The following is a 10,662-nucleotide window of genomic DNA, read 5'->3' as shown; positions in this document are numbered from 1 at the left end:
TACGGCTCCCCTTTGCAAGCGGGGGGGGGGGGGGTCCCGCTTCGCAGCCCGTGCGATCCGGATTAGCTCCCTCTGAATCCGGATTCGCAGCAGAAACGGGGAGAGACAGACCGCTGCCCCCCAATTTGCGCGCAGGCCCGCCTTTCTCTCGGCCTGCCGCTCAGCTGATCCGGGAGAGGGGAGAAAAGCAAACCCGGCAGGCAGAGAGAGAAAGAAAAAACAGCAAGAGAGCCGCAAGAAACGGGCTGCTGCAAATCCGGCGCGGGCGGGCGGCCCCAACCTCAAAGACGCCTTCCCCGGGAGCCCGGGAGGAGAGGCGGGCGCTCGCTCCCCGATTGGCAGGAGGCCGCGGCCCACGGGGAGGCGGCGTGGGCGGGGCGCCGCGCGGGCCAATGGGGCGGGTTGCAGGGGGGCTGCGGGCGCCTTGCAGCCGGGGAGGGGGCCGCGGGGGTCCCGGCTGCCATGGTGCTCCGGGAGGGCGGCGGGGTGCCCTGGGCGGTGGAGCTGGGCCTGAGCCTGGTGCACGCCGCGCTCTACGGCAGCCTCTTCGCCTTCGCCTACCTGCAGCTCTGGCTGCTCCTCTGCTCGCGGGAGAAGCGGCTCAGCTACCGCTCCGTCTGCCTCTTCCTCTGCCTCGCCTGGGCGGCGCTCCGCACCGTCCTCTTCTCCTTCTACCTGCAGGGCGCCCTCCGCGGAGCCGGGACCCCCCGCCGGCGCCTGCCCGCCTTCCCGCACTGGCTCCTCTTCTGCTGCCCGGGCTGCCTCCTCTTCGCCACCCTCTGCCTGCTCAGCCTCTACTTTGCAGAGGTAAGGTGTCGCTGCCTCTGTGTGTGTGGCGCTGCTGGTTGACTCCCAGCGGCCGGGGAAACTTGCCCGGTTCTCCTCGAGAGCAGCGGGCGAGGTTTGCATTGCCTGCCTTTTGCGGCTCTGCTGGAGGAAGAGCCGGGGGGGGGTTGTCCGTAGGGTTGCAAAGAAAAAGCAAAGGGGTGTGTGTATCTCTGTAGTGTTGCAAACAAACAAACAAAAAAGCAAATGGGGTTTTGTCTGTAGGGTTGGAGGAAAAGCAAATCGGTTTTGTCTGTAGGGTTGCGAAGAAAGCGAATGGGGTCTTTCTGTAGGGTTGCAGAAGCAGCGAGTGGGGTTTGTCCTGTAGGGTTGCAAAGAAAGCGAGTGGGGTTTCCCTGTAGGGTTGCAGAAACAGCAAGTGGGGTTTGTCTGTAGGGTTGCGAAGAAAGTAAATGGGGTTTCTCTGTAGGGTCGCAAAGACAGCAAGTGGGGTTTCCCTGTAGGGTTGCAGAAACAGCAAGTGGGGTTTGTCTGTAGGGTTGCAAAGAAAGCAAATGGGGTTCCTCTGTAGGGTTGCGAAGAAAGCAAATGGGGTTTCCCTGTAAGGTTGCAGAAACAGCAAGTGGGGTTCATCTGTAGGGCTGCGAAGAACGCAAATGGGGTTCCTCTGTAGGGTTGCGAAGAAAGCAAATGGGGTTTCTCTGTAGGGTTGCAGAAAGAGCAAGTGGGGTTTGTCTGTAGGGCTGCGAAGAAAGTAAATGGGGTTTGTCTTGTAGGGCTGCGAAGAAAGCAAATGGGGTTTCCCTGTAGGGTTGCAGAAACAGCAAGTGGGGTTTGTCTGCAGGGTCGTGAAGAAACCAAATGGGGTTTCCCTGTAGGGTTGCAGAAAGAGCAAACCGGATTTTGTCTTTAGCGTTGCAGAAGCAGCAAATGGGGTTTGTCTGTAGGGTTGCAGGGGGAAAAAAACTGGGCTCGGCCCCGCTCGGCAGGCGCAACAGCCGCGCTCGGGGCCGCCGGCTGGCATTACGTCACCGCTTTGGAGCCGCGCCGCCGCCGCCGCCGCCGCCTCCTATTGTTGGCTCCCTCTAAGCTGCGGAGTCTTGGGAACCCAAAATTCTACTTTGTGACCCACTGACGTCATGTTTGAGCTTTCTCTCTGGTCGAATGTGTTCACTATTCGCTCCCTCCCAAGTTTCTTTTCTCCTTGTATTGTTGTATATTGTTAAAGCTGAAATAAAATATATATTTTTTTAAAAAGTGAGCAAGTGATTTGGCTGCTGCGTAGGTTCCTTTGCTCTGGAGCCACCCCTTCCTGAGCATCCACAAAAACGTGTGAGCCGGAGGCTTAAAACCGGTGAGTTGGCTCACACTAACTCGGCTTAGAGGGAACACTGGTCATGCACAATGCTCCCTCTAAGCTGTGTAGCCTTGTGAGCCAAAATTCTACTTTGTGACCCACTGACGTCATGTTTGAGCTTTCTCTCTGGTCGAATGTGTTCACTATTCGGTCCCTCCCAAGTTTCTTTTCTCCTTGTATTGTTGTATATTGTTAAAGCTGAAATAAAATATATATTTTTTTAAAAAGTGAGCAAGTGATTTGGCTGCTGCGTAGGTTCCTTTGCTCTGGAGCCACCCCTTCCTGAGCATCCACAAAAACGTGTGAGCCGGAGGCTAAAAACCGGTGAGCTGGCTCACGCTAACTCAGCTTAGAGGGGACACTGGTCGTGCGCAATGCTCCCTCTGAGCTGTGGAGTCCTGTGAGCCAAAATCCTACTTTGTGAGCTCTTGGCACTAAAGTTGTGAGCGAGCCATTTGGCTACTGCATCAGTTTGTTTGCTCTGGAACCATCCCTTCCTCGACAAAAATGTATGAGCCGGAGGTTAAAAAACGGTGAGCCGGCTCACACTAGCACAGCTGAGAGGGAGCACTGGTCATGTGCAATGCCCCCTCTAAGCTGTGGAGCCCTGTGAGCCAAAATTCTACTTTGTGAGCACTTGGCATTAAAGGTGTGAGCCAGCCGTTTGGCTCCTGCATCAATCAGTTTGCTCTGGAGCCATCCCTTCCTGAGGTATGACGAAAATGTATGAGCCGGAGGTTAAAAAAGGCGAGCCGGCTCACACTAGCACAGCTGAGAAGGAACACTGGTCATGCGCAATGCTCCCTCTAAGCTGTGGAGTCTTGTGAGCCAAAATTCTACTTTGTGAGCTCTTGGCATTAAAGTTGTGAGTGAGCCGTTTGGCTCCTGCCTAAATCAGTTTGCTCTGCAGCCATCCCTTCCTGAGGCACGACGAGAATGTGTGAGCCGGGGGCTAAAAACCGGTGAGCTGGCTCACACTAGCTCAGCTTAGAGGGAACGCTGGTCCATGAGCGATGCTCTCTCTGAGCTGTGGAGTCTCGTGAGCCAAAATTCTACTTTGTGAGCTGCTGGCATTAAAGTTGTGAGCGAGCCATTGGGCTCCTGCATCAGTTAGTTTGCTCTGGAGCCATCCTTTCTGAGCTAAGACAAAAAGGTGTGAGCTGGAGGCAGGGCCGGCTCACTCACTAGGTGAACTAGGCGATCGCCTAGAGCGGGCCGGCCCTTAGGGGCGACAAACTGCACCCAGCCCCGTACTCTGAGAGTTTCTTGATTATTTGTGTTTTTCATTCTTCCAAAAATGCATTTATTTTTGAAAATTGGTGGGCGCAGAAGGGATCCTCGCCTAGGGTGCAAAATAAGCTGGGGCCGGCCCTGCAGGCTCACACTCGGCTTAGAGGGAACACAGCTGGTGGGGCTTTTGCCCATCAGCTCTTCTGAGCCCTTTAAATGCACCCCCCCCCGCATCATGGAAAGCCCCGGCATTCTGGCTTGTCGGTGTTCCACCTTCCCTTCCCTCCAACTTCCCACTTAAGCGGCTGGATGCCTTTTCTCCTTAGCGGTGATTTGCATTTTTTACAAGGCTGCTCTTTCCCCCAGCTGTTGGCGATCTGACAGTTTTGGAGCAGACCTGCCGGTGAACCCGTCTTCTCCGCCACCCCCCTCCCCTGTGCTGCAGAATCGTCTTGTCACTTAGGAGGGAGTGTCAACAATGATTTCATTCTCCCGCGGGGAGGGAGAGGGAGGGGGAGGTGTTCACATGACCGAGGTGCCAGGGACTGGGAGCGCGTTCTCCCTGTTAAGAGATGAAGCTCTGAAAGGAGCTGACGCTGAACGATGTGGGGTGGGTGGTGGTGGACGGCTTTGGCCTTTAGTCCTCTGCGAGGCTTATTTGTGGGGTAAGCTCTTGGTGAAGAGAGCACTCTGTGAGTCGGACTGGGCTGCGGGTTGCTTGGACTGCTACGCTGGGGGTGGGGGGGGACACACAGCGGCACTGGCAAGTTCCAGGGGACGCCCGTACGTGGTCCGTAGCCTTCCAGGAAGCAAGTCGAGCGATGGTTGAGGTCATCTTGCTGGGCAGGCGCAGTGACAGGGTGTCGGGGCCGTCTTCTGCCCGACTCCGAAGCCCCAAGTGAGCCATGACCTCATCGGGGATCCTCCGGCAAATCTCACCTCTGCGTGCCTCGGTTTCTCCATCTGCAAAGTTTAACTAAGGGATAGCGGACTCTGCAGGGTCCTTCCCACAGTTCAGAGAGCTGGGCAGATTATTTCTATAGGGATGCTGTGTAGGCTGATCCTGCCTTGAGCAGGGGGTTGGACTAGATAGCCTGTCGGGCCCCTTCCAGCTCCGTCATTCGATGATTTATTGGCTTACTTACATCATATATAATATATTCCACCTTTCCACCCAGTGGGGAACCAAACGGACGTACATCATTCTCGTCTTCACTTTTATCTGCACAAGAGCCCTATGAGCTGGGTTACACCGAGAGCATGTGACTGGCCCAGGGTCGCCCAGCGAGCTTCCGCTGCCAAGCAGGGATTCAAACCAATGCTCCCTCTACGCTGTGGAGTCTTGTGAGCCAAAATTCTACTTTGTGAGCTGCTGGCATTAAAGTTGTGTGCGAGCAATTTGGCTACAAATGGTTTCAAAGTGCTGGTTCTTACCTTTAAAGCCCCATATGGCCAGGGTCCGGCTTACCTGAGGGACCGCCTTTCCCCATATGTTCCCCCAAGGGCACTATGGTCAGGGGAGGCAACATCTGTTGGTTATCCCAGCCCCCAAGATAGTTAAATATGCTGCAACCAGGGCCAGGGCTTTTTCGTTGGTGGCCCCTACCTGGTGGAACGAGCTCCCGGAGGAGATCAGGGCCCTGCGGGACCTTATGCAGCTCCGCAGGGCCTGTAAGACGGAGCTCTTCCGCCAGGCTTTTGAGTAGGGGCTGCCACCACCATTGTACCACCACCGTATTAACATCATGAGGCACACTGGCCCTGGTATGGGGATGACAGTTATAGTGTAACATCAATTTAGCAGAGACAATTGTGTTTACTCGGAGTGTGTTGTTGTTATTGGCATTTTATTATGGAATTGATATGGTCTGTTGAGCACCAACTTTTAACTGTTTTGTAGGTAATGATTGTTTATTGTTTTATGTACGGCATTTGCCTCTATGTTCGCTGCCCTGAGCCCATGTTGGAAAGGCGGGATACAAATTTAATAAATAAATAACAAATCAAAAAATAAATACTGCGTGACTCAGTTTGCACTGGAGCCCTCCTTCCTGAGCTAGGACAAAAATGTGTGAGCCGGAGGCTGAAAAACTGTGAGCTGGCTCACCCTCGGCTTAGAGGGAACGCTGATTCGAACCCGGGTCTCCCAGGTGAGTCGGACAGTAACCACCGCAATACGTCGGCGCCGTCGCTTTGTCATAAGCTTTGAGAGGCCACGTTTTCCAATGTGTGGAGCTGTATACCGAAGGCAAGCAAAGGAGGCCGTTGGTGCATCTTGCACGTAAGATGCAGTGGCTGCGTTGGGGGTTCTGCAGCGGGCACCCTGAAGGCTAGCAGCGGCAAAGGAAAGAGGGGAAGTGAGAATCCACTGCGGAATTTCTCTTTCGGGAGTCCCGCCGGTAAGAAGAAGAGCCACAGGAGACCTGCCATCTGTTTCAGTGAGGCTTGTGCTGGACAGTTTCCAGTGGCTTGTTTACCATGTTGATTGCAGAAAAGGGGGAGGGGGGGGGGCGCTTGTGTGTTTTCCGCCTTGGGTACCCAATGCTGGCCCCATTTGCCAGCGCTTCACCTCCCCGGTTCTTGCAAGTTAGGCGTGGTCGCTTTGAAAATGCGTAGGAAGTGATTCGTCAGCAAAAGCAATAGAACTGTAACCTCTTTGGGGCAAGGGACCTGTTGTGTTGTACTCTGCGAAAGCACCTCATATACCGGCAGCTCCCTAAAGAGCCGTCCGGGCAGTACGTCCCATTTCCCAGCAATTGCTGTAATTCCAGGTGTCATAAGGTTCTGGTAATGCCGTAGGAATAATTCCACAAGGGGCCTGCGGCCTAATTATTCATACGTAGTCCCCGGAGCAGTTCGTTCATTCCGTGTAAGGAAGGGCTGTTCCCTTTGGACTTTCAGAGTATCATCTTCCTGGTTTTCAGTTCTTCATTCCTCAGCCAGTTTGGTGTAGTGGTTAAGTGTGCAGACTCTAATCTGGGAGAACCGGGTTTGATTCCCCACTCCTCCACTTGCACCTGCTGATGTGACCTTGGGTCAGTCACAAGCTCTGGCACAGCTGTCCTTGAAAAAGAGCAGTTTGTGTCAGAGTTCTCTCAGCCCCACCCACCTCACAGGGTGTCTGTTGTGGGGAGGGGACGGGAGAGGAGTTTGTAAGCCGCTCTGAGACTCCAAGTGAAGGGCGGGGTATAAATCCAATCCTCTCTCTCTCTCTCTCTCTCTCTTTCGTTGAGAAGTGGGAAGTCCAGCGTAGCCTCCAGAAAGAGGAGTAAGAGTGCTTGAAGGCTGAGCACTTCTGCAGGTGGAGGAGGCTGAAAGAATTTGAGTAGGTGTTAAAGGGTCTGGCTCAAGTGGTTAAGACACTGAACTGCAGGCTGTGGAAGGTCAGTAGTCCAGCAGTTCGAGACCCGAGTGTGCCGCATGACTGAGTGAGCTCCCGTCTCTAGTTCCAGCTCCTGCCAACCGAGCAGTTGGAAAGCAAGAAATTGCAAGTAGATAAATAGGTACCACTTCGGTGGGAAGGGAACAGCGTTCCGTGCACCTTGGTGTTTAGTCATGCCGGCCACATGACCACGGAAACGTCTTCGGACAGCGCTGGCTCTTCAGCTTTGAAACGGAGATGAGCACTGCAACCCTAGAGTCGGACTCGACTGGCTTTCGAGCAAGGGAACCTTTACCTTTAATTTACCTAAATCGTCCTGCCAACCTAGCAGTTCGACAGCAAGACATTGCCAGTGGATAAATAGGCACCGCTTCGGTGGGGAGGTAACAGCGTTCCGTGCGCCTCGGCATCTAGTAATGCCGGCCACATGACCACAGGAAAGTCTTCGGACAGCGCTGGCTCTTTGGCTTGGGAACGGAGATGAGCACCGCCCCGTCGACTCGGATTCGACTGGCTTTCAAGCAAGGGAATCCTTTACCTTAAGGGGTGGGAGAGCAGATTGTTTCCATGAGGAGATTGACGTTAAGTCCGTTTGGTTCCCCACGGGGCAGAAAGGTGGAATATATTATATATGATGTAAGTAAGCCAATAAATCATCGAATGGCAGAATTAAACCTCGCTGGATCTGACCTGTCCGACGCAGGTGTGCGGTCTTGGCAGGTGAACAGAGGGGCGGCTGGGATGTTGCCGGTACCGTCCTGAGCCCTTCCAGTGAAAAGCCAGGGCTTGGCCCAAAATTCCCAGGTGGCATCTCCACTCGTCTTTTTACCCTGCTTTTCTGTACCCCCAAGGAGGCCCAAAGTGGTTTAACAACATAAGAGAAGCCGTATTGGATGGATCAGGCCAACAGCCCACCCAGTCCAACACTCTTCTGTGTCACACAGTGGCCAAAACCCAGGGGCCATCAGGAGAATGGGGCCGCGGTGGCTCGGGGGTTAAGATGCTGAGCTGCAAACCGAAAGGTCGGCAGTTCGAGACCCGAGTGCCGCATGACGGAGTGAGCTTCCGTCTCCAGCTCTTGCCAACCTAGCAGTTTGAAAGGAAGACATTGCAAGTAGATAAATAGGTACCGCCTCGGTGGGAAGGTAACAGCGTTCCGTGCACCTCGGCGTCTAGTCATGCCGGCCACATGACCACGGAAAAAGTCTTCGGGCAGCGCTGGCTCTTCGGCTTGGGAACGGAGATGAGCACCGCACCACGAGAGTCGGATTCGGCTGGCTTTCGAGCAAGGGAAACCTTTACCTTTCATCTCCAGCTGAAAAGGATCAGGCGGTGGGCAGTGTTCCCTGCAAGCTGAGTTAGTGTGAGCCAGCTCACAGTTTTTTAGCCTCCAGCTCACAGATTTTTGTCTTAGCTCAGGAAAGATGGCTCCGGAGCAAACTAATTTATGCAGTAGCCAAATCGCCCGCTCACAACTTTAATGCCGGTAGCTCGCAAAGTAGATTTTTTGCTCACAAGACTCCACATCTTAGAGGGAGCATTGGCGGTGGGTGATACGAAAGACCTCTGAGACCTTTGGGAGCAGCTGCCAGTCTGAGTAGGCAATACTGGTCTTGATGGACCAGGAGTCTGACTCAGTAGGAGGCAGCTTCCTGTGTGAATACTTGGGTGCAGTGGAGGGGGGGGGGCATGAGGTTTTGGAAGGAGGAAGAGGTGAGTGGCTACTCCGGTGTGCTTTGTGATTTCACGCAGGGAGGTGGTGTGAGATTTACTTAAAATTAAACCTCATGCGATTTGACCTGTCCGGGGCAGGTGCGGTCTTGGCAGGTGAGCTGGGATGTTGCTGGCGGCGTCCCAAGCCCTTCCAGCGAAAAGCCAGGGCTTGGCCCGAAATTCCATGCTGTCATCTCCAACAGGCCTTGGAGCCCTGGCTGAATCCGGAATCTCCTTGGGAAAACCCGGCTGCGCTTTGCGCCTTCCCCCTTAGAAGCCGTCCCGGAATGGGAGCTGTGGGCCCGTTCCAAATCAATGTGCTGCTAGGCTTTTGTCGAGGGACATCTTTTCCTTTACAAATGATCCCTTTCATTGCAGGGTGAGCAAACAGCCTGTTTATCACTGAAAAGGGGACAGGAGGAGGCAGAGGCCTTTCTTTCGAGTTCCAGCCCTCAGGGTGGAGTCTGGCTCCTGCCCATAATAAGATACTCTGAATTTAACCCCGCAATGGTACGATTGCAACACCAAGCAAGGTCGCTTGTGGTCAGAAGCCGTGAATAGAGCTCCTTTGTGTGAAGACTCAGGACTGTTTCAAGGATCCTCGTGTGGTTTCCTTGTTTTGTGCAAAACCCCATAAGGCCGCAGCCTGTGGGAGTTCAGACTGTAGCGGGTCTCAAACTCGCTCCTGGAGTGACGAGTGTAGGCAGCCCTGTGGCCTGTGCCCGCTCTGGGCAAGGGAGAGACGGGCAGGGAGGCCGGGGTGGTGTGGTGGCTTAGAGTGGCATCTGGGAGACCAGGGTGAGAAACCCCACTCTGCCCTAAAAGTTGGCTGGGCCTGTCATACATTTCAGCCTAACCTACCTCGCAGGATTGTTGTGAGGACTAAAGGAAGGACAGGAGAATAGTGTAAGCCCCTTTCAGTCTTCATTGGGGACAAAAGGAGGGGTATAAATTAAGTTAAGGAGCTGCGGTGGCTCAAGTGGTTAAGACGCTGAACTGCAGGTTGTGGAAGGTCGGTAGTTCAGCAGTTCGAGACCCGAGTGTGCCGCATGACTGAGTGAGCTCCCGTCTCTAGTTCCAGCTCCTGCCAACCTAGCAGTTCGAAAGCAAGAAATTGCAAGGAGATAAATAGGTACCACTTCAGTGGGAAGGTAACAGCGTTCCGTGCGCCTCAGTGTTTAGTCATGCCGGCCACATGACCACAGAAATGTCTTCAGACAGCGCTGGCTCTTCAGCTTTGAAACGGAGATGAGCACCGCAACCCTAGAGTCGGACTCGACTGGCTTTCGAGCAAGGGAACCTTTACCTTGACTTAAATTAAGTTAAGTAATCAATTACAGTAGCAAAGTAGCAAAGTAGGTTCAGATGAGTGGCCGAAGAAGTGGGCATGCCCACGAAAGCTTATACCCAAAATTAAACTTTGCTGGTCTTAAAGATGCCATGGAACTAAAAAAATCTGTTCAGTAGCAAAGTAGTCGCTGCTGCTGTGCCCTTTGGCCTGAGGAGGAGGAAGAGATTGGATTTATACCTCGCCCTTCACTCAGAGTCTCAGAGCGGCTCACCGGCTCCTTTCCCTTCCCTTACCCACTGGAAGAAGAATTTATGGGACCATGGAGGGTGGTGTTCTATGACTGGTTAAAGCATAAGTACTGAGGAACGAAGACTAAACGAAGAACAATAAGAAAAGATGGTCATAATCATTGTGAAACTTTTATGAGAAGATCTGCATGCAGAATGTCAAATTATTCTTTCCCCTTCCCCTTTTCTATACATAAACTAATAAAACTGTATTAAAAAAAACACCAGACACCCTGTGAGATAGGTGGGGCTGAGAGAGCTCTCTCAAGAACTGCCCGTGAGAGAACAACTCTGGAAGAACTTGTGACTGACCCACGGTCACCCCAGCAGCTGCTTGTGGAGGAGTGGGGAATCCAACCCTGCTTTCCCAGATCGGAGTCCGCGCTCCTAACCACTACACCAAACTGGCTCCATGATGCTCCGCGTCCCTCGCAAATGTTCCTGGGCTGCTCTCGCTTGGCGTCTCCAGCATCTTGAACTGCTCCTTGCCAGATTCACCCAGTGTTATCCTGTCCTTAAATCCACAGGATCCCGGTCTGACAAAGGGTCAAGCTGTGACCACAGTCATCAAGATACTGGATTTGCAAGCAGGGGGAAAGCTCTCAGCTTCACTTGG

General features: G+C 53.6%; 1 protein-coding gene across 1 annotated transcript in view; it reads left to right on the top strand.

Annotated features, from left to right (window-relative positions):
* The first annotated feature begins 462 nt into the window (after window positions 1-462).
* Window positions 463-10,662, top strand: part of GPR137C (G protein-coupled receptor 137C) — a 38,062-nt gene continuing 27,862 nt past the window's right edge. The window contains exon 1 of the mRNA XM_015421341.1: window positions 463-807. Within this exon, the coding sequence (XP_015276827.1) occupies window positions 463-807 (345 nt within the window). The remainder of the gene's footprint in view (window positions 808-10,662) is intronic.

This window comes from Gekko japonicus, unplaced genomic scaffold (assembly GCF_001447785.1).
Source record: "Gekko japonicus isolate JY-2015 unplaced genomic scaffold, Gekko_japonicus_V1.1 scaffold666, whole genome shotgun sequence".
Lineage (NCBI taxonomy): Eukaryota > Metazoa > Chordata > Lepidosauria > Squamata > Gekkonidae > Gekko > Gekko japonicus.
This window is presented reverse-complemented; position numbering and strand designations above follow the sequence as displayed.